Here is a 23,359-nt window from a genome sequence, read left to right as displayed (position 1 = left end):
GGTCCACATGGAACAAACTTCTCATCTCCTAAATATATTCTGTTGCTTTTCTATGTTTCCCCTGATACTTGGCGCTGTAGTACTTGAATCAGAATAAGCATTTAATATATTTTTGATGGTGACGGATGGACGTGAAGACAGACTACCTGCAAAGAGGGCATTTTGTAAGCAGCAGCAAACTTTCTTTCCCCCTCGGAGTTGACAGGCACTGAGCTTGTTGCTGCCCACAGTAGAGCCCCATGATGCCTGGATGCTATATAAATACTTTGCCTACAGGGTATGCAGGTGTCTAAATGCATTTTAAATAACTTCCTTACTGCTGCAAAGGAAACGGGTATTATGTTTTCCCCTTCTTCACAGCTGTCCTAGTTTGCCAAGGCTATTTCTCAGAGCAGGGCTGGACTCAGACACCAGCCTAAGTAGCGTGTCCAGGCAGCGCGACCCCATGAGTGCAGCAGACTAATGTGGTCCAGAGGGTTCTGAAAAGCAGTGCCTCCACCTACATACGACAGCACCCAGGATTTGGGAAGGTTGGTAACCTAGAAACCAAAATGTGCTGGGTTTATGCACACAAAGAGAACCACTGGGCACCCAGGATGTTTGTTTAGCCTTTTGGAGTTTGAACTTCCTGTTCTCTTTGTAATTTGTTACAGTGCTATGTGTACTGGGTACCTATTAATCAAAGACATGCAGGACCGTTTGTTTTTCAAAGTATATTTACTTTTCTGTTTCCTCTTTCCCCAAAATGAACAGTAACCAAAAAGTACACCTTGCTTCCTCTCCTCTCTCCCATGGTTCGGCTTTCGAAGGAATGTCCTGCCCCTCATTAGACCTGTGCCACCCAACCCTGAGCTCGTACTCCTCCTCCCCACTCAGAGAAGCTGCCGCTAAACGCGTCTTCCCTCTCTTTAAATATTTGTTGTAGGTTTTTCAGAAGCTTAATGATTCAGTCACCTTTTCTTCTAGATTTGGAAACAGCTGAGCAATAAACACAAGATTAATGTGGGAATTAGTATATCTAATCTAATCTATTACTGGTAAGGCTACATTAGAGAATGTAATGGCTCCCAAGAAAAAGTGGTATTTCCCACTCCATTTCCCCTGACATGCACTTACCTTTCTAGCAGCCACTTCACTTAGACGCAGGCCTGGCAGTGTGTGTGTGTGTGTGTGTGTGTGTGTGTGTGTTGGGGGAGGGGGTTCCAATGTCAAAGAAATAGCATGTGGAGAAAAAAATAAAAGCTTCATTTCTCTGCCTCCTAAAGAGCAGGAATTCCCAATTTCTGGGGTAAAAAAGGAAATATGAAAAAATGGGAAGAAGAGTGCCCCTCAAAATATAACTTTTTCTACTTAATATACATTTTCCTGCAACTGTGATTCACTTTGAAAATAATGAACACAGGGCTAGGGATCTACTCCAATACACTTAAGTCACCAATCTTTCCTTGAATTAATTTAGCCTCAAATTGAAAATTTCCATAAAGACTTCTACCATATGGAAATAAAAAATCCATACTGAACAATTATGAAAATTCTATACATGAAAACTTATAAAATGCAGCCATCCACCACACAGAAGGATATGTATAACTTCAGTGCATAGCTTCTAATTCTCCAATTTAGGTTGTTGGGGGAAAAAAAGCAGATTAAATTAAAAGGAAGCAGAAAGGAGGAAAAACAAGGATAAAACAGAAAGTAATATGATAAAGAGCAAATATAATATAGTAGATCAACAAGGTAAAAAATACTAGGAATCTGAAAAGACCAAAAAAAAAAAAAAAACTCCTGGCAAAAGCAATAAAAAAAATTCCAGAATTGATAAAAACAAACAAAAAGAAGAATGAAAAAAAAATGCATATAACTATAGATGTTATAAACTTCAAAGAAAGTATTAAGACAAATAGGCCAGTAAATTTGTTAACTTAGATAAAATTAATTAATCCCTAAGAAACAACACAACCTTTAAAAAGCTGTCTCATGAGGATGTTGAAGACCTAAATAGCCCCATTATCTTTAAGGAAATTGAATCAGTAGTTAAAACCATTCCATTAGAAAAAAATTACCCCATACAGCTTTAGAAAGAAATCAGACCAACATTCAAGGAACAGGTCATTCTAACACATGAACTGTCGCAGAGAGTAGGCAGAAGGAATTCTCATCTCCACCAGTACGGAACTGAGGAACTAGGAACCCAGTGTTCACTCTTCATCAAAACCTAGATCAGTTTTTAAAACCTTGTGCTTTTTTTTTTATAATAGTCACTGTTCCATTATTTCTACTTTATTATAGCTACTTGGGAGCCCACAGCGTCTGTGTGATTTGGCAGGACCCAGCTCTACTGAACCCGAATCCAGAAAAAGATCGATTTCAAAAAGAAAGTCTCATCTGGATCTTCTCAAACTGTATGATACATTCTCCTTTTTACATCTATGTTGCTTAGCAAAGGCTGCTTCTCTAAATACTCTTAACCTTGTTTTGAAATTCTTGAAATGTTATGAATCTACATTATATGAAATGTTAATATTTAATAGCATACACACAGGCCATATAAGATTTTATCCCAGTTTATTATCATCAAATAACTTTCCATATTTTTGTATTGACAAAAAAACCCAGTGTACAAAATTAAATGTACAAAAATGATTCATTGGGGTTACTTTAGGGAAAAACTTTTTAAATTATATTACAGTAACTATAGGATTCCTCCTTTAGTTATAGGATTCCTTTTAGCTGTAGGATTTCCTTTTCCCCTTAGAAAACTAAATATTATTTGATTTGTAATAGCTGTATTCACATGAACTATTTAGGAATATGTCTATTCCATAGAAGATGTGCACATTATCATAATCATAGTCATTATAACTATTTTCTGTTTGAAAACTGAACATAATACAATGGTGAGACTGCTGATTGCGTGTCCTGGTGAAGATTATAAACTCCCATCTGGAGTTTCGTTTGTACCCAAATAAACCAGCCAACCCTGATAGCGTGATTCAAGGTGGGCCGCTTTACTGGGAGGTTCTCCTTCACCAGCCCCAGAGTGTTTGTTTCAGTTCCTTTTCACGCGGCCCATTTAATTTCAGGTAAATTAGAGGACATAGTTTGAATACGGGCCTGTTCACCAGTCTGACAGTTCTTGTTCATTTTGGAGCGTGTTCCAACATTTCTTGTGTCGGTGGCGTTTTCTCCTTTGCACGCTTTCAGCATCATGGATGGCATGACGGAAGCGTGCATCAAGGGTGGCATCGAGGCTTGCTACGCCGCCGTGACCTGCGCCTGCACCTTGCTCGGGGCCTTGGACGAGCTCAGCCAGGGCAAGGGCTTGAGCGAGGGCCAGGTCCAGCTGCTGCTCCTGCGCCTGGAGGAGCTGAAGGACGGGGCCGAGTCGAGCCGAGACTCCATGGAGATCAACGAGGCCGACTTCCGCTGGCAGCGGCGGGTCCTGTCCTCGGAGCACACGCCGTGGGAGTCGGGGAACGAGAGGAGCCCGGACATCAGCATCAGCGTGACCACGGACACGGGCCAGACCACTCTGGAGGGCGAGCTGGGGCAGACCACACCCGAGGACCACTCCAGACACCACAAGAACGGCCTCAAGTCCCCGGCCAGCCAGGAGAGCAAGGAGACGCTGAGCAAAGGGTCCGAGCCGGACGCCGGAGACCAGCCGGACGTGGTCCAGAGGAGCCACACGGTGGCGTACCCCGACATTACCAACTTCCTGTCGGTGGACTGCAGGATGAGGTCCTACGGGTCGCGGTACAGCGAGAGCAATTTTAGCATCGATGACCAGGACCTTTCCAGGACGGAGTTCGATTCCTGCGATCAGTACTCCATAGCAGCAGAAAAGGATTCGGGGAGGTCCGACGTGTCGGACATCGGGTCGGACAACTGTTCGCTGGCCGACGAAGAGCAGACCCCGCGGGACTGCCTGGGCCACAGGTCCCTGCGGACCGCGGCTCTGTCTCTCAAGCTGTTGAAGAACCAGGAGGCCGACCAGCACAGCGCCAGGCTGTTCGTGCAGTCCCTGGAGAGCCTGCTTCCCCGCCTGCTGGCCCTGCCCAGCGTGGAAGAGGTGGACTCCGCCCTCCAGAACTTTGCCTCTACCTTCTGCTCAGGTTGGTATGAACAGTATTTGCTGTGGAGTCCACGAGAATATGCAGTCATTAACAGGCAATGACTATCATGCTTGTTTGAAGTGCTCCAGGCACCTTAATGAATCTTTGGGTTTCTTAAAGAGAGTGGAGGAATGTCAGACTTACTGGTGGTGGTTCGTTTGAATAGTAGGTAATTGATGGCTGGAATATATTCTCTTGAGGGTGATAAATGTACTGCTCACAAAAACTAAGGGATATTTCAAAATGAATATGAAGCGATAAAAGCATTTGATTTTTTTTTTATTAAACAAGAACATCAGAAAAGCAAACAAGCAAAGAAAGTTGTTCTATTATGCAAATGAGATGTAAAACCAACGTTTATTTCCTTGGTGAAAGTGCACTATAGCAAAGGCTGAAAGTACTAGAGTATCTGCACGTTCCCTGGTCCCCTAACTTTTGTGAGCATGTATATTGTGTGAAGTGAGGAGTGAGAGGCAACTGCGTTCTAGAAAGCAACTGCTGACTAAAACAAAACGGCAATCTGTGGTTCCCAAAACACTGGATTCTTAATGTGCTTCTAGGTCTTGGTGTGTAAAAATCATAGCGAACACACTTTTGGTATATCAGTGTACAAACTGTTTTGAATGAGGTCTTGGATGAGGTGGAGGTTGGGCTCAGGTAGATGCAAGCCATCTTTCCAATGTGTTCTCAGTTCCCCTGAACTTCCAAATAGTGTGTGATGCTCTGGTGTACTTGGGAAACAGCCCGTTTTTCCAACCTCAGACCCTTCCTGTCTGTAAAATGTGAACTTTGTGACCCAGACCATATTTGAACAGGAGAACTGTGGGGAAAGTGTTCTGGAAAGGCATGCTGGTTTTAGCAAAGGGCGGACGATAGCCACCTAGAATTCTGGTGAAGGAAGGAGAAGGAGAGTACAGGGAAATAGCGTTTCACACAGTGAGTGGTAAATATAAACATAATTTTCTTGCAAGGCACTTGTAAAGGGAAAACCCTGTTCTTTCCTACTGTGTGTTTCTTCCCTGGGGGGTCTCCTTAACTAGTCACACAGGACACTTCACTTTTGACACTTCTGGCCACCAAATACGTGGACGTTTTTCCCTGTAATAAGCAAGTCTCTGACACCAGCTGAGTGTTCGGTTTAACTCAATTCTGATGCCTTTACCCAGAGAGAGTGTCATATCTCAAGGGTAAGGGCTCAATCCCACCAGACTACCCCCACCCCCATTTCAGATGCCTGTTGCAATCTGTGAATTGGAGGTTCCCATCACCCCCTCTTAGATTTAATTAGTTTGTTAGAGCAGCTCACAGAACTCAGGAAAATACATATTTAGGTTTACCAGCTTGTCAAAGGCTAGGCTGAAGGGCACGGATGGACAGCCAGGTGAAGAGATACACAGGGCCAGGTGTGGGAGGGTCCAGGTGAAGAGATACACAGGGCCAGGTGTGGGAGGGTCCAGATGAAGAGATACACAGGGCCAGGTGTGGGAAGGTCCAGGTGAAGAGATACACAGGGCCAGGTGTGGGAGGGTCCAGATGAAGAGATACACAGGGCCAGGTGTGGGAGGGTCCAGGTGAAGAGATACACAGGGCCAGGTGTGGGAGGGTCCAGGTGAAGAGATACACAGGGCCAGGTGTGGGAGGGTCCAGGTGAAGAGATACACAGGGCCAGGTGTGGGAGGGTCCAGGTGAAGAGATTCACAGGGCCAGGTGTGGGAGGGTCCAGGTGAAGAGATACACAGGGCCAGGTGTGGGAGGGTCCAGGTGAAGAGATACACAGGGTCAGGTGTGGGAGGGTCCAGGTGAAGAGATACACAGGGCCAGGTGTGGGAGGGTCCAGGTGAAGAGATACACAGGGCCAGGTGTGGGAGGGTCCAGGTGAAGAGATACACAGGGCCAGGTGTGGGAGGGTCCAGGTGAAGAGATACACAGGGCCAGGTGTGGGAGGGTCCAGGTGAAGAGATACACAGGGCCAGGTGTGGGAGGGTCCAGGTGAAGAGATACACAGGGCCAGGTGTGGGAGGGTCCAGGTGAAGAGATACACAGGGCCAGGTGTGGGAGGGTCCAGATGAAGAGATACACAGGGCCAGGTGTGGGAAGGTCCTGTGCCTAAGCCCAAGAGCCTCTGTCCCCATGGAGTTGGAGTGCATGGATATTCACCAGCCTGGAAGCTCCCCAAACCCGCTCCCATTGGGGTTTTATGGCGGCTTCCTCACATAAGCATGGTCAGTTATTAACTTCAGTTGTAGCCCCTTCTCCCCTCTCTGGAGTATGGAGTAGGAGATGAAACTGAAAATTCCAAGCTTCTCATCATGGCTTGGTCTTTCTAGCAACCAGTCCCCACCCAGGAGCCCACCCAGAGTGACCTCATTAGAACAAAAGATGCTCCCGTTTCTCTTATCACTTAGAACTTTACAGGGGTTCCAGGAGCCCTGTGTCAGGGAGGAGATCACAGACAAGTATGAGAACAAGAGATGCTTCTAGTATTCTTACTTAGGGAACTACAGGGGTTTTCGGACTCTGTGCCAGGAACAGAACAACATATATATTTTCTATTATCTCACAGTAATACAGGAAAAAGCAATTAATGGGTACAAAAAGTTTATGGTAGAAATCAATGATTGCCTGACCCCAGGGTTCTCAACTGTACCTTCCCCTGAAATTAAAGGGTCTCTTGACCATAGAATGCTGAGGTGGATGGACCTCCCTGGGCCTGTGCTCAGATGAAAAGGACTAATGGTCCTGAGGGCCAACAGAGAACTGTAACAGCCAAGATCACCATTTGACCTTCCACCGCTGAGCTTTGAACACGTGTTCGTCATTGTGCTGACTACATTTATCATTATTTGTTGATATATCCATCGTCCCCTCTATACTTTCAGCTCCTTGAGACTTGCAAACATGTCTAGCTCATGACATCACACATGCACACAACTTCCAACAAAAAGTACATCATACATAAACCCAAAAATATTCTAACCCAGTTACTGAGACTTGGTCAGAGCTGACTGCTGTGTTTAGAGGTAGCTTAATACATGTCTTTAAGAAGCTGATTGAGCCTGGCCTGTGGTGGCGCAGTGAATAAAGCGTCGACCTGGAATGCTGAGGTCACCGGTTTAAAACCCTGGGCTTGCCTAGTCAAGGCTCATATGGGAAGCAACTACTATGAGTTGATGCTTTCCTGTTTCTCCCCCTTCTCTCTCTTCTCTCTCTCTCCCCACTATCTAAATATCAATAAATTAAAAAAGAAAAAAGAAGAAGCTGTTTGACCAGATTATCCTTTGCAAAAAGGACAAAAAAATGTACTTCAACACAGTTATATTTAAGGAAATACAGAGAAGATATAGAACTTCTAATCCTGAGCTTCTCAAATAACTAACCTATCTTGGAGTGTGGAAAAAGATCTATAAATTCTCAGCTTTCATAACTGCACTGTGATTCTTTTTATGACCTGAAAATACCAGTTTTAGAGCCTAGTTGACATTTTTTTTCTCAATATTTTTCCTTTGTGAATTAGATATAAAAATAAAGTTTGGATGTTTGATTTCCATGAAGGAACTCACACACATACATAAAATTCATGTTTTGCTCAAAGACTGGGAAACACGTAAATACTCTTCTTAAAAATATTTTTTCCTAATATCTTTTAGACTATCATCATTAAATTTGACATCTTTTATTGGAAGATTCCTACTGTGTATGTTTGTGTGTGTGTCTCGTTTCTCTCTGTCTCCATGTTTCTCGTGCTGACACACACACAAAGCTGCATCTTCCGTAAACATATAGAGAAGTTTTTCTGTGCTATATGCTAAGGGACCCAAGCTATGCATGGCTTATTCCCAATAGATATTTATTGTCTGCAGATTGATGAATTTGCTTATTGGTTCCTAAAGAGGTGAAATAGTTCCTAGACTGAAGGAGTCATGGGTGGAGCCTGAATTGGAAGGAGAGTTCACAGCCCTCTGGAAGGGTCTGTTAGGGCCTAGGAACCTGTTTTCTTCCCAGCTGGAATATTCTTTTTTTATTCTTTTTTCTGAAGTTGGAAACGAGGAGGCAGTCAGACAGACTCCTGCATGCACCGGACTGGGATCCACCCGGCACGCCCACCAGGGGGCAATGCTCTGCCCATCTGGGGCGTTGTTCTGTTGCAACCAGAGCCATTCTAGCACCTGAGGCAGAGGCCACAGAGCCATCCTCAGCGCCCGGGGCCAACTTTGCTCCAATGGAGCTGCAGGAGGGGAAGAGAGAGACAGAGAGGAAGAAGAGGGGGAGGGGTGGAGAAGCAGATGGGTGCTTCTCCTGTGTGCCCTGGCCGGGAATCGAACCCGGGACTCCTGCATGCCAGGCCGACTCTCTACCACTGAGCAAACTGGCCAGGGCCCCAGCTGGAATATTCTTGGAGAGAGGAGCTCGACAGCTGGCTCTGCCCGGCTTGGTGTTCTGGCCTCAAGGCGGACAGACTGGCAAACATTGCTGAGCCCCAAGAACAGCAGTGTATCAGATCCCAGCGCTGCCTGTAGCGTCAGTAATAATGTCCTTGAGTCACCAAGAAAGAGTTAAATTAAATTTAGGGCCTTCTATTTAAAATTAACATTATCCATACAAAATAACTCAGCTGCAGAAGTGTCAGCATTTAAACAGGTAAGATTTGGCCCTCAAATAACTTAATGTTTATAAATAACATCCCCCAATAATTCCAGATAAATGAGTTGTCAAGTGGTCAAGACTGACTTCCGAGGGCCCTGCCTCATTTCCTACAAGAATTAGGAAATATGATCCTAGCAAAGATTTTATAAAAATTGAAGCTAAAGCAAATCTTGGCCTTTGTGTTCTTGTGCCTTTCAAATCAATATTTACAGTGCGTGCAAAACAGGGCTTGAGTGAATGTTTTATGTGGCCCCATAAGTCATAGAAACTGCTCACATTTAGAGGTCTATGAAATGTCCCATCAGGTGCTTTATGTTTGGGCATTAATTTTTTTACATATAGAAATCAATACATTGAAATTTATAAGTAGAAACCGATAATGTTGTGACATTAATTTTTACATGCAGAAATCAATATATTGAAATGTCAAAATCTTTTGGTTTTTTTCCAAATATGATTTTTATTGATTGTCTGTACCTATGTTAGTCACTGGTCTTTTCATTGTGGTGACCTCCACAGTGCTTTTACCAATTAAGACTTCGTCTGTTACCAAATGACAGACCCCTCGCTCTGTGGTTCAGCTGCCAACAGGCTAATCTCAGTTCCCACTGTGGTTTAATGGAGCACATTGACTCCACTGTGGGTCAGCCACTGGATGCTGGCCTGGTCTATCACTCCCTCCCCTTGCAAAGATTACCTCCAAGATGAGTAAAAGAAAGCCCTGGCCAGTTAGCTCAATTGGTTGAGTGTTGTCCCAAAACGACAAGGTTGCAGGTTTAATCCTCGGTCAGGACACACATGGGAAGCAACCAATAAATGCACAACTAAGTGGAGCAACAGATGGATACTCCCATTCCCCCTCCTCTCCCTCTCCCTCCCTCTCTCTGTCTCTTATTAATGAATAAAAAATAAAAAAAAAGTAAGCCCTGGCCGTATAGCTCAGTTGGTTGGAGTGTGCCCTGTAGCAAAGGTTGCTGGTTCAATTCCCTGGTCAGGGCACATACAGGAGCAGCTTGATGTTCCTGTCTCTCTCCCTACCTCTCTCTCAAAAAAAAAAAAAAAAAAAAAGATTCAAAATTAACATCAATATGTTAATACTCATCTCAAAATGGTATGATTGTAGATTTTCTTCTTTGTACCTTTTTCCAAATCACTAAAAATGTTTTCTTATAAATTCTATCATCAGACTCAGCCTGACCAGGCAGTAGCACATGGCTAGAGCATTAACAAGGGATTCTGAGGACCCAGGTTTGAAACCCTGAGGTCACCGGCTTGAGCACGGGCTCATCTGGTTTGAGCATGGGCTTACCAGCTTGAGTGCAGGGTTGCTGGCTTGAGCATGGGATCATAGACATTACCTCATGTCTATGAGCACAAAAGGTCACTGGCTTGAAGCCCAAGGTTGCTGGCTGGAGCAAGGGGTCACTAGTTCAGCTGGAGTTCCCCTTCTAGTCAAGGCACATATGAGAAAGCAATCAATGAACAATCAAGGTACTGCAACTGTGAGTTGATGCTTCTCATCTCTCTCCCTTCCTATCTATCTGTCTCTGTCTCTCTGTCTCTCTCTCTCTCACACTAAAAAAAGAAAATTAGAATCATAGGCTTAAAGAAATCTGTTTTCAAGAAAATCATATAATCTGGGTATAAAGGTTTAAAAAATTGATGATGCCCAGCTTGCTGAGTGGGTCAAAGAGTGTTCTTATACATAGTTGGAGGAAGAATTGGTATATACAACTATTTGGAAGATATTTTGGCTCCATCAGACTTAATATTATGTCTTTATTCTACTCTTAGGAATTTATCCCATACATATACTTGCAGAAGTGCTAAAAGTTATTTCATTCTTTCAGCTTTTTTCATAAAGAACATCTTAATAACAAAGGGAGAAAATGAACTTTATAGAGCACTGGAAATAAAACAAATAGCCAGAATATCTTTAAGGGTGTGGTTTGTATAGTTTGTCACCCCAATTTGAAGGCTTCTATTACATTTAGAAAAGTATGTCTTTATGTGTTACTGTAAAAAAACATCCTATATGCACCACTGCATCTAGTTCTCATAGCAAATTTGTTCATTCATTCTTATCTGTTCATCCAGCCAATATCTTTTCAGGGTCGACTATATGCCAGGCACTGTTCTAGGCATTGGGGTTTGTCTAGTGAACAAGACTAACGAAGTCCCATCCTCTCATAGATCTGACATAACCGTGGGTAGTAATAGTGGTGGTAGAAGATCAGTATACTAATATAATGCCGGGTAGAATAAATGCTGTTGAGGCAATGGGAGAACTCAAGGTGAGGAAGAAGAGTACTGTAAGGGGGAGGTCGGTGGGGACTTTATTTTAGATGGAGATAAAAGGGAAGGTCTCTGAATAGCTGGCACTTCAGCAGCCACCTGAAGGTACTGAGGGAACCAGTCATCCAGAAATCTGCGGAGACCGTTCTGGTAAGTGGGGAAAAGGCCCGAAGCAGGCCCCGGCCTGGTGAGGTCAGGTGTGGCAGCAGGGAGTGGAAGGAGAGAGGAGGGAAGTGAGGTTTTATTGTGACAGGAAGCTGTTGATGCGTTTGAGCAGGAGATACACGTGGTCAAATATTCTGCCCATTTTTGGGTAGAAAGCTGAAACTTTGAGGATTTGAGTGATTTTAGCAAAGTGGCTGGTATGTAACACAAGATTTGCCCAGGTCAATGGACTCTACCAGGCTGGCTGGGGTGTGTAGCTGTCCCCAAAGACATGCCTTGCTGGCTGCCCTTGCTTTCCAGAAATGTCCCACCTGGTGCACGTTCCCATCTCTAGGGCTGCTTCGTGGCTCTGCGGAAGCAGTCCTGCGAGGGCAGTGTGAGCAGCCCCTCGGGGCTCTTGGTCCTCCCCCTCAGGCATGATGCACTCGCCCGGATTTGATGGGAACAGCAGCCTCAGCCTGCAGATGCTGATGAACGCGGACAGCCTGTACACGGCCACGCACTGCGCTCTGCTCCTCAACCTGAAGCTCTCCCACGGCGACTACTACCGCAAGCGGCCCGCCCTGGCTCCCGGCATGCTGGTGAGTGCACGTGCTCCACTCGGACCTCTGGGGACAAGCAGAGCCGGCAAGCTGAGCTTCGGTGCCCTGTGGGGGACAGCGCTGTGGAGGGTGGAAAGAGACGAGATGCGATTTGCACAGTACAACTAGCCGCAGAGTATACCTTGCTCCAGAGAGTGCAGGGCCCCGAGTGGCTGCCAAGGGCCCAGTGACTTCATCTGGTGGCATTATTCAACACACACATAAGACACATTCAAAAACACTTGATCAGCACGTTAAGTAGCAGCAGAAGATGTGAAGGGAACAGTCCCTTTTGCTAAAAATGAAGGTGTCTTTTACAAAAACATTTCATTGTCTTCCAAAATGTACCAAGACCTACTCGTGACCGAAAGCTAAGCTTGCTCATTGTCCACAACAAAGCACCTTCCTTCTGGAAGGTGTGGGATGAGAAGGACAGTGCTCACCCTGTGGTCAGCTCCCCTGCCTGCACAGGCCACTCCGTGGTGGACCCTAACGTAAGTCCGGGAGCCTCTCCGTGGAGCTGCGTGAAGGGTATAGGGAACCGTTTGTCTGTTTGATGAAGTTTAAATTCCCAAGGGTCAGGTGGCCCCATGAGTATAAAGATCTCTCGACACACCCGTGTGTTTTCAGGGAGCGTTCCGTCGCGGCTGCTGCAGGGCAATGGGAAGGAGCCTGGTCAATATTTCTGTGCGGTTTCTAATCCTCCCACACATCAGAGGAGACAAAAATATAAAATTCAGTGTCCCTAATCCCGCAGTAGGCTTTCTTAAAAAGAGATCATCGATGGAAGGAACTTCATGAAGCATGGAACTTCTCCATCTCAGGTTTCCCCGAGCCCGGATCAGCAAGGTTTCATTCTTCCTAGAGGCACGGGCTCAGGGGACGTGGGAAGGGAGGGGGCAGCGGGGAGCGGAGGAGCCCGCTTGTTTGCAGGGCGTCAGCTTTGGTTCCTGCTCTGTGCTCTTCTCTGCAGAAAGAGTTCATGAAGCAGGTCCAGACCAGCGGGGTGCTGATGGTCTTCTCCCAGGCCTGGATAGAGGAGCTCTACCACCAGGTGCTCGACAGAAACATGCTGGGCGAGGCTGGCTACTGGGGCAGTCCGGAGGACAACAGCCTTCCGCTCATCACCATGCTGACCGGTCAGTGGCTCCTTACGCGGCTCCACGCCCCTCGGCGGGGCGGGCCCGCCCACTCTGCCAATCTCCTCTCACAGAGTCCGCGCATTTGATTCTAGCGGGTCTTAAAATGGCACCCACAATACTTCCTTGGTGGTTGGTGACAATTTCAGACAGGTGTCATGAATTCACCTCCCAATAGTTTTCTGTCCTTTTTGTGGTGGGGCTGCAGAGCTCACTGCGCCCCATATGTTAGAAATTACTTAGCACCTATGTCTGTTGGTGGAAAACCATAGGCCTCCTCTGGGATGTGAAGTACTTTCTGGGCACAAAGCCCAGAATTATTCCTGGAAACCCTCGTGTACTAATAGACAGTTATCTAGATTATGTGATATCATTCGGTGCTCCTGGAAATTTGCCCGTAATGTAAAGTGATTGATTTTAACCTCGGCTTCATTCCCATTCTTGTCCTTATCAGAGGCCCTCCCTTCCTTTTCCAGCTGTATCAGAATGAAAAATAATGTCAAGTGGCTGCCCAGTATCTTTGTCTTCAGGGCCCAGAGTTTTTAAATCCTACTTAACTATTAGACATTTCACATGAGAGCACAGCCAGCATCACGGGGTGTGGTCATGAAGCAACGATTTGGCAAAAGCAGCCATTCATGGCTTTGCGTGGCTTTCCCATGATGTCGGGGAAAGATCCGAGTGTGCTCAAAAGTTTGGTCTGGTCCTCAGGAGCCTTAATAAATCAGCTCTCCAGGCTTGTCCTCCCTTTGCTCTGAGTGCCCAGACCGGTCTCTGGTCTGCGTGCGGCTGCCCTGGCTCCAGCGGGCAGGGGTGTCGAGTGTGGCCCTGCCCGCTCTGTCGTGCCACGTGCCCTCACACAGCCCAGCACGGCTCTGCACAGGCAGGGCGCACGGCAGGAAGGTGCAGGGCGGGGCCGGAGCAGCACGGCCCAGCGAGGAGGCAGGATCTCCTGCCCAAAGGGTATGGTATGGTGCCTGCGGTTGGTATTAGAGGCCCTTCCACAGGTGGCAGAATGGCCCACTGGCAGGTGAAATCCAACAATGAGGAATTTCGGGGCAACTTAAGAATCAGGCAGGGAGCCTGACCAGGCGATGGCACAGTGGATAGAGCGTCGGACTGGGATGCGGAAGGACCCAGGTTCAAGACCCCGGGGTTGCCAGCTTGAGCGCGGGCTCATCTGGCTTGAGCAAAAAGCTCACTAGTATGGACCCAAGGTCACTGGCTTGAGCAAGGGGTTACTCGGTCTGCTGAAGGCCCGCGGTCATGGCACATATGAAAAAGCAATCAAGGAACAACTATGGTGTCGCAACAAAAAACTGATGATTGATGCTTCTCATCTCTCTCCGTTCCTGTCTGTCTGTCCCTATCTATCCCATCTGACTCTCTCTCTGTCCCTGTGAAAAATTTAAAATAAAAAAAATTAAAATTAAAAAAAAAAGAATCGGGCAGGGAATCACGGCACAGGGTGAGGTCTCTCCACAGCTAGCAGAGTCCTGGTCATTGTCTGGTGTTTGGAACCCTGATTCCAGAACTAGGTTGGAATTTAGAGGAAGCAAGGCCGGGCCCTAAGCCGTGGGGATCAGGATCACTGGACAAGTGACCAATTTATATTTTATTAATCATGATGACATTTACATCCATTTGAAAAATATGAATTCTTCAATGTGTGACGCATTTATTCATCCTACCTATAAGCAGCTCTTGGTTTCCATCTATCTTCATAAGCTCCCTTCAATAGGGATTAAAGGTACTACCCAGAGCTTAGAAGTGCCTTGGAATTTGGGTGAGGCTCCTAAGCATGCCAGGTTTAATTTTAAAATACCACACTTTGTGCCAAAATTAATCTCTTAACTGAACGTTAATAAAAGGAGACATTTAGTGGATATTAAAAAAATGAAAAATAATAAGCTATTTATAGTAGTCATATTTATCACTCATCACTGTTCATCAGCCATCTCTTTTATAACAGAACAATAAGCTCGGTTGCTATGTCCATAGGAAAGTTATCTGACTTTAGATTAATGATAGAAAAATAGGCTTTTCATAAGAATTAGACAAAATTAGCTCCTGTGATTCTTTGTAGCAAATGCCAGTTATGAAATGACAAGTGGATTTGAGCCACAGTCATCCTAGAGCTTGGAAAACTTCCTTGTCATCTTTTCCTTATGTTCAAGGAAAAGCTGTAGCATTCATCTGATCACCAAACACTGCTAACTGTGGCCATTCCCGATGTCATGCTCTGTAGAATTGCGGAATCTTCAGGATTGGATAAGCTTCTCATTGCTTGTACTCATCAGTCTAAAGGACTAGCACGCTGGCAACATTATAACTTTGACAAGTGGCAATTTCTGGTGAATGTCATTAGACTGTTTGGCCATAAATCATATTAACTTCAGTGAAACTGGCCTGTTCCCACATTGGTAGTAATGTAGATTTTTCCCTGCTTTTCTCCACTCCAGTTTTATTGAAATGTAATTGATGTATGACACTGTATTAGTCCAAGGTGTATGCATAATGATTTGATATATATTAATATATATTTATATATATAAATATATATATTGCAAGAGGATCACCATAATACATTTAGTGCATGTCATTTACCTCACGTAGTTACAGATTATTTTCTCTTCTGATGAGAATTTTTAAGATCTACCCTCTTAGCAACTTTCAAAGAGATGTGTTGCCAGAAGTCTCTAGGCTTCGTGGAGTCACTGTAAGAATCAACAATATAATGAAATAATTTTCAAACACCATCCCTTGAGGTAAGGGTAAAGTTCTCAAGTCAAGAAACAAACTTAGGCCACGCTCTTCTCCCATCCCCTCCCTGGGTTGCATTCAGCTGTGTTCGTTGCATGTAAGTACATAAACTTCCACTCTACGGTCATTTCTCCAATGGTTACTTCCTTTTACGGAGGAATTTGGGGCCCAGAGGATGGAGTACCTGATTCGGGGCTACCAGGCTACTTAATTCACAGCCAAAGCTAAAGCCTAGTATTCCCAACCCCAAGCCAGTTCTTCTTGCCAGTGAGGTAGGGATTGGTTTGTTGAACTCATTCTATAGACGAGGGCTTAACGAAAATTTAAACAAGGTGAATTAGGATGCCATATTGAACTGGAGTTCGGTGTCATGGAGAGAGGTCTGGATGGGAGTCAGAAGACATGACTACTGAATCTAGTTCCTTCCCTTACCAGCCTTGGGCAATTTACCCACTTTGGGTATTTATTTCCCCTTCTGTGAAATAGGAATAAACAATACCTAGTCTGCCTATCTACCTGGAGTTGTTGGGCAGATCCAATGAAAAAGTGCTACAAGTAAACACTTTGAAAAATTGTAAATTATTATTAAGATATCATTAAAGTACTTTGGAATCAGATTATAAAATTGTCTGACCAAAGAGACTTAATTTGTTCTTCATACTTCTAAGGAAGCTCTGAAAGACAACCCCTTGTTGAGGTATATACATCTTTACATCAGAGCTTCCTTATATAAAGTATACATGAAATTTTATAAGCATATATAAAATTTGGAAAAGTGCCACTATTTTAAATAAAAGTATTCAAAGTCATAATATTCTAAAATAATAAATATTCTAAAGAGATAGCAGTTCATCCTTATTTTTTCAATAAAAATAATAAACAGCAGCCTACCAGAAGAATGCTCTGGCAATGAAAGAAACCAGGACTGAATCAAAGAGAATTTTTAATATTCTGATCAAATATTACTATATACTTGTCACATAATAGATCCAAGGGATATTTGTTGGAAACAATGAATATTTGTTGGAAACAAAAGGACTACTATGTATGTCTTTGACTAGCGTGTTCTAATCAAGGAAAACCTCGCTGTTGTCCCTTGGCAGACATTGATGGCTTAGAGAGCAGTGCAATTGGGGGCCAGCTGATGGCCTCAGCGTCCACAGAGTCCCCTTTCACCCAGGGCAGAAGAATCGACGACTCCACGGTGGCAGGTAAGGGTCTTGAGGTTATAAATACACACGTCGCATGTGGCCCGGCAGTTTCTGGTGCAGACATAAATGAATTAAGGTTTTATCTTTGCGGAACCAGTGCCTGGTGGAAGTTACTTAGCATCATCCGGCTGATGAGGGGACGTTCATTATTTATAAGCACTAAGTGAAATCCATTAATTCTATTTCCTATAGTGGAATTGCACACAGGTCCGCATTGCTACTTTGATGGTCAAAGAATCCCGTGCTGCCGCTCACTGCCAGGTTGTTTTTGTCTCTGCAAAGTGACCCATGCCCCTTCACGTTCCAGGTGTGGCATTTGCCCGCTATATTCTGGTTGGCTGCTGGAAGAACCTGATCGACACTTTGTCCACACCCCTGACGGGCCGCATGGCGGGGAGCTCCAAGGCGCTGGCCTTCATTCTGGGAGCCGAGGGCATCAAAGAGCAGAACCAGAAGGAACGCGACGCCATCTGCATGAGCCTGGACGGGCTGCGGAAAGCCGCGCGACTGAGCTGTGCGCTAGGTACCGCGGGAGCGGCTCCTCGGCCTGTGGCTCGGGGGTGTCCCTGCGGGAGCGGCTCCTCCGGCCTGTGGCTGGGGGGTGTCCCTGTGGGAGCGGCTCCTCCGGCCTGTGGCTGGGGGTGTCCCTGCGGGAGCGGCTCCTCCGGCCTGTGGCTGGGGGGTGTCCCTGTGGGAGCGGCTCCTCCGGCCTGTGGCTGGGGGTGTCCCTGTGGGAGCGGCTCCTCCGGCCTGTGGCTGGGGGGTGTCCCTGCGGCACACGCCGGGAGTGGCCCCAGTGGGGAACGGGTCTTTTGGGAGACTTCTGCAGGGTGCATGGTTAGAGAACAAACTCGGATAAGGGGTAACCTGTTGGTTTTCCTCTGAAGGGGTTGCGGCTAACTGCGCCTCAGCTCTTGCCCAAATGGCAGCTGCCTCCTGTGTCCAGGAAGAGAAAGAGGACAAGGACATCCAAGAGCCCAGTGATGCCATAGCACAAGGTAACGGCTGAAGGGCCCGAATCCACCTGTCTCATCTTGTATGCGGCGTGCACGCACCTGCACGGGCAAGAGCAGACACTCATCTCTATTCCATGTGTGATACATGACACATGTTTACCACTGATCATGAGAGCCCACAGGGTCACAGGTGTGGGTCTGCTTACATGGGTGACCCAGCAGGCTGCTTACAGAGATCCCTCTGGACAGCAGAGGCAGACTGCTGCTGGCCACGGGGCTGCTGACGGGCATCGTGTAGCACACCAGAGGCCCGCCTGGCTGCACTGGTCCCACCTCTGTCATCTGGCCACTGGCTTTGGCAGTTCAGAGTGCACATTTGAGGACATCACAGGTGACCGTGGGGAAGGAAGAATGGCCAGTGTTCTGAAGGGGGAAATAGAAAACAGGTGCAGAAACCTCCCAGAGGAAGCTTGGGAAGACTTCGCTCTTGTCAGAGAAAAGTGTGAGCTTAGTGAACTCAGGAGAGAGTTGATCTTTACTTGTTAAAATCAGTCAGTCAATGAAGTGGATGGAAGTATAAAGAAAGAGAATGGTCTTCCTAATAAAGAAGAAAAATGGCAACCAGAGGAATGGGAAGCTGGTCCAGTTTATACTGATACTCTGTATCAGGTGTCCACAATAGGCAGCAACAGGAACACTTGGCACACTTTTTTTTGTCTCTGTATTTTTCCAAAGTTAGAAGCTTAGAAGTGGGGATGCAGTCAGACAGACTCCCGCATGCGCCTGACTGGGATCCACCCAGCATGCCCACCAGGGGCAATGCTCTGCCCATCTAGGGCATTGCTCTGTTGTAGCCAGAGCCATTCTAGCGCCTGAGGTGGAGGCCATGGAATGGTCCTCAGTGCCCAGGCCAACTTTGCTCCAATGGAGCCTTGGCTGCAGGAGGGGAAGAGAGAGATAGAGAGGAAGGAGAGGGGGTAAGGGTGGAGAAACAGATGGGCGCTTCTCCTGTGTGCCCTGGCCAGGAATCGAACCCCGGACTTCCACATGCCAGGCCAATGCTCTACTGCTGAGCCAACCAGTCAGGGCCATGGCACATTTTTAAAGCCTGAGAAAAAGAGGGTAGTTCACTGTTCCTCAAACCTAAATACTAGGCCCTGGCCGGTGGCTCAGTGGTAGAGCGTCGGCCTGGCGTGCAGGGGTCCCGGGTTCGATTCCTGGCCAAGGCACACAGGAGAAGCGCCCATCTGCTTCTCCACCCCTCCCCCTCTCCTTCCTCTCTGTCTCTCTCTTCCCCTCCTGCAGCCAAGGCTCCATTGGAGCAAAGATGGCCCGGGCGCTGGGGATGGCTTCTTGGCCTCTGCCCCAGGCGCTAGAGTGGCTCTGGTCACGGCAGAGCGACGCCCTGGAGGGGCAGAGCATGCCCCCTGGTGGGCAGAGCATCGCCCCTGGTGGGCGTGCCGGGTGGATCCCGGTCGGGCGCATGCGGGAGTCTGTCTGACTGTCTCTCCCCATTTCCAGCTTCGGGGAAAAAAAAAAAACCTGAACACTATAGAGAGAGCCATGTAAAAGCAAAGCAGCACGCCCAGATCCCAGGGTCAGTGGAGAAAGGGTGTCACGGTGTTACTTAGTATGTACATCCGTAAACCCTATAAAAATCCTTACTTTAACGAGTTTAAAACTATAAAACAAATATTTAAATTATATACAGATAAAAAACAAAACCCATATCACATCCATGTGACAAAAGATGCTTTGCTTTGCTAATAGCCCACTTGCCCTTCACGGCAGGAATACTGTTGACTTCCTCTGAAGGGAGGGATTTCTGTGTTCTAACCCATCACTCGGCTATCCCACCAGGCTTGTCTTCCAATGACTGGACACCTTCAGCTCAGGGACGATGTCATTTAGCTTTGCCTTTGCATTTTACATAACTGACATGTTAAGTCACCTTCTGTATTCTTTCTCATTAGTATTCCAAAATAAAAAAAATTATTATTTGAAGGTCGCAAATAGAAATGGAAAGCTGGAGTGAAATGATATGGTAATTGTTGGTTATAAAGCAGTCATCATGGCATTCAGAGTGTAATACCAATGTTGATTTAGGTGATGAATGTGTTATCATTAAATCTCAGACCTTGCAGAACATCAGGAATTCTTCCATATTATCGATTTGAGTACACAGGGGCAGGGGTCAGTACACAAAGCCCATCTCCAGGGCTCTGCCTGACCCGGAACCCAGGGGTGGGCCTAGAGGAACCATACCCACGAGCTCAGGTTCTGTCCAACCTCTGAAGCCATGGAGCTGGACTCCCCGATATCTGTGAGGCCCGAGGAGGGCTGGGGAGTCTGCATGATGAACCACAGGGACCTGCCATCTAGGAACGTGCTGCCGGTGATGTCTACAGGCTCCCTGCGCCCTTGCATGACAACACATTCTTTCCTCTCCGTCCTTCTCTCCCTTTGTGTCTCCCTCATTCGGAATGCTACTTTAATGAACGTCTCTCCGGCACAGTGAAGCTAAAAGTGGAGCAGAAACTGGAGCAGATCGGGAAGCTGCAGGGGGTGTGGCTGCACACTGCCCACGTCCTGTGCATGGACGCCATCCTCAGTGTAGGCCTGGAGATGGGGAGCCACAACCCGGACTGCTGGCCACACGTGTTCAGGTGCGTGACGGGATCCCCACCCCTGCATGGCACCCCCTGCCGTGGGAGCTCGGGGTAATGGAAGGGGTAGACTCCAGGGTCTGCCAGCTCTGAAACAGATGGCGATACTCACCGAGTTTGGATAATCCCCAAATGAAAAATTAAAAAGAGGAGAGGGTAGGGGGCCCAACTGAACGTGTGTCTTAGAGAACAGAGTGACAGCATTTGATTTAGGGAAGTATGACTAGATTATTGACATTGTCTGTGAGAGGCAGATGTGTTACACAAAGGAAGAAAAACCAGTTTCTTAAATAGTGGCTCATAAAAGCTGTGTAAGTGAATACCATGCAGATCTAAAGCTGGTCGTGTGTCAGAAATAGAACATTGCTTATGTTTATTAATGTCCTCTTCATCTAAAGTAGGATTTTGGATATCTTACATGTACACATCAAGTATAAGATGCCTACTTTTAATTTAGCTAGACAGAGGAAAACATGGTGCCAAAGACAGACTGAAAATTCTATTCCAAGCTTTGTAGTATCAAAGTGAAAAGAACCCTCCCCCCAATCAGTTACACACTTCAGAGCACCTGTAAACTAGAAGCAAAGAGACAGCTCCACAGTCCTCCTACAGCTGAGACAGAGAATGCCTCCGCGGGCATGGCATCCAGGCAGACCTGGGACAATGCGAGCCCAGTGCACCTAGTGCAGGCCCAGGCCCGGCTGGGCTTCTCTTACCCTTCCCGGCACATGCGCACTGCCCACCCGGTGCAGGCCCAGGCCCGGCTGGGCTTCTCTTACCCTTCCCGGCACATGCGCACTGCCCACCCGGTGCAGGCCCAGGCCCGGCTGGGCTTCTCTTACCCTTCTCGGCACATGCGCACTGCCCACCCGGTGCAGGCCCAGGCCCGGCTGGGCTTCTCTTACCCTTCTCGGCACATGCGCACTGCCCACCCGGTGCAGGCCCAGGCCCGGCTGGGCTTCTCTTACCCTTCTCGGCACATGCGCACTGCCCACCCGGTGCAGGCCCAGGCCCGGCTGGGCTTCTCTTACCCTTCTCAGCACGCACGTGCCCCCCGCCTCTCACTGAGCTCAGTGCCTGCAGAGCAGTTATGTGCCATCCAGAGCAGGATGACGGTCACAGCAGGGCTCAGTCACCCAGGTCTCGCCCAGGGCACTGGCCAGACCTCGATTCCGTTTAATATCCTAAAAGCAAATACAATCAGGAGTGCTTGTTGACTTCCAAAGTGAGAAGCACGCAGATCACTCAGGGGCTGAAAACCCCATCCTGAGAGGAACCCGAGAAGGGGCCGGCAGGCTGGCCCTCACTTCATCGCTCTCACAAGCAGGAAGGGAAGAAGACTAAGTCATACCCAGGCGATTTATATGGAATCAGAAAACTGTCTGAACGTAGAATATCAGACTGGATTCTCCAGGACAGTCCTGACCGGTATCTAGACTTATTCTGGAAAGAGGGCTCTCTCCTGAACCCTCTTAGCCCAGGTGCTATTGAGAACAAACAGTGTGGAAGTTGGCAGCGGTAGCACACATTGAGACTTTTCCCTGTGTTTACCGTGATCTGGGGACAAGCCCACCCAGCACCCCAGCATTAGTTACATGGGGCATGGCTGCACTGGACAGGACCCCCGAGAGAGGCCCAGTCTGATCAGAGGGCCTCTTAGCCATGTGCACACACATTCCGGGACCCCAAAGTAAGGAAACACTTCCCAAGTCCTCATCAGAGCACTGGGGGGTGGGGTGGAGGACCCCTTGGGAAAACCCACTCAAACAGCCAAAGTCCAGAAAGCCCGTCAGCCAGACAGAAGGGATGAGCAGCACTTCGTTATCCACCTTTCTCCCAGCAGGGGGCAGGGCAACCTGAGGAACCCTTACCCCGGTTCCAGGCTGTCTGGTCCAACTCAGAACGATACGTATAGTGAAGGGAGAGATGGCTGACACCAGAGAAAGGAGAAATGTGAGGAGCACTATAAAACAGCTGAATTTCCTTTCTGTCTTCCTGTGGGATTACAGAGCTGGTCCGGTGGAGCTGCAGCCTCTAACAGCCGCTTGTCTGTGCCCCTCCCTAGGGTCTGTGAGTACGTGGGCACACTGGAGCACACCCACTTCAGCGACGGCACCTCGCAGCCCCCCCTGACCATCAGCCAGCCCCAGAAGGCACCCGGAGGCTCGGGACTCCTCGGGGACTCGGAGTGTGAGGGCTCAGCCCAGGATCAGAGCCCGGAGCAGGAGAGCGCCCTGAGGATGGCCCCCGTCCTCCTGCCCCTCTCCATCCAGGAGCTGGTCAGGGAAGGCAGCCGCGGCCGGGCCTCCGACTTCCGCGGGGGCAGCCTGATGACCGGGAGCAGCGCCGCCAAGGCCGTGCTCGCGCTGTCCACGCAGGCCGACAGGTGTGTGCGCCGTTCTCACCGCCCCTGAAAGGCGGCTCCCCACACAGCGCCCGCGGGGCAGCACCGCGCCCATCTCTTCGGCCTCACAATCACTCCCAGGATGACTTGATTTGTTTGCCAGTCGTTTAAATCTTAGTGTTTTTTTTTTATATCACTGTGTCTCCTGCCACACGCCACACTTAGAATGAACTGTTGTCTGATGACTACATTGGAGGCAGGCAGCCCATTCTCCATGACTGCAGGCAACTTCGTCTCTCTTCCTTTATCATGAAATCGGGTCACAAAGTAGCTCTCTCGCGCGGGGTAGCCATGAGGGTAAATTAATCAGCACACTTGAAGCACTTAGGACAGAGCTTGGCAAATAGTAAAACCCCACTATTTTTATGATAGTTAATGTTTTATAAATCCCATACCCCAGAATATGATATATTATTAAGT

General features: G+C 47.5%; 1 protein-coding gene across 3 annotated transcripts in view; it reads left to right on the top strand.

The window, feature by feature from the left end:
• ARFGEF3 (ARFGEF family member 3) overlaps window positions 1–23,359 on the top strand; it is a 155,728-nt gene that overhangs the window by 86,770 nt on the left and 45,599 nt on the right. For all 3 annotated transcript variants that reach the window (XM_066373141.1, XM_066373140.1, XM_066373137.1), the window contains 9 exons: window positions 2,290–2,402; window positions 3,205–4,115; window positions 11,634–11,800; window positions 12,774–12,939; window positions 16,806–16,913; window positions 17,221–17,436; window positions 17,801–17,911; window positions 20,385–20,535; window positions 22,601–22,921. In XM_066373141.1, the coding sequence (XP_066229238.1) occupies window positions 2,290–2,402; window positions 3,205–4,115; window positions 11,634–11,800; window positions 12,774–12,939; window positions 16,806–16,913; window positions 17,221–17,436; window positions 17,801–17,911; window positions 20,385–20,535; window positions 22,601–22,921 (2,264 nt within the window). The remainder of the gene's footprint in view (window positions 1–2,289; window positions 2,403–3,204; window positions 4,116–11,633; window positions 11,801–12,773; window positions 12,940–16,805; window positions 16,914–17,220; window positions 17,437–17,800; window positions 17,912–20,384; window positions 20,536–22,600; window positions 22,922–23,359) is intronic.

This window comes from Saccopteryx leptura, chromosome 3 (genome assembly GCF_036850995.1).
Source record: "Saccopteryx leptura isolate mSacLep1 chromosome 3, mSacLep1_pri_phased_curated, whole genome shotgun sequence".
Taxonomy (NCBI): Eukaryota; Metazoa; Chordata; class Mammalia; order Chiroptera; family Emballonuridae; genus Saccopteryx; species Saccopteryx leptura.
This window is presented reverse-complemented; position numbering and strand designations above follow the sequence as displayed.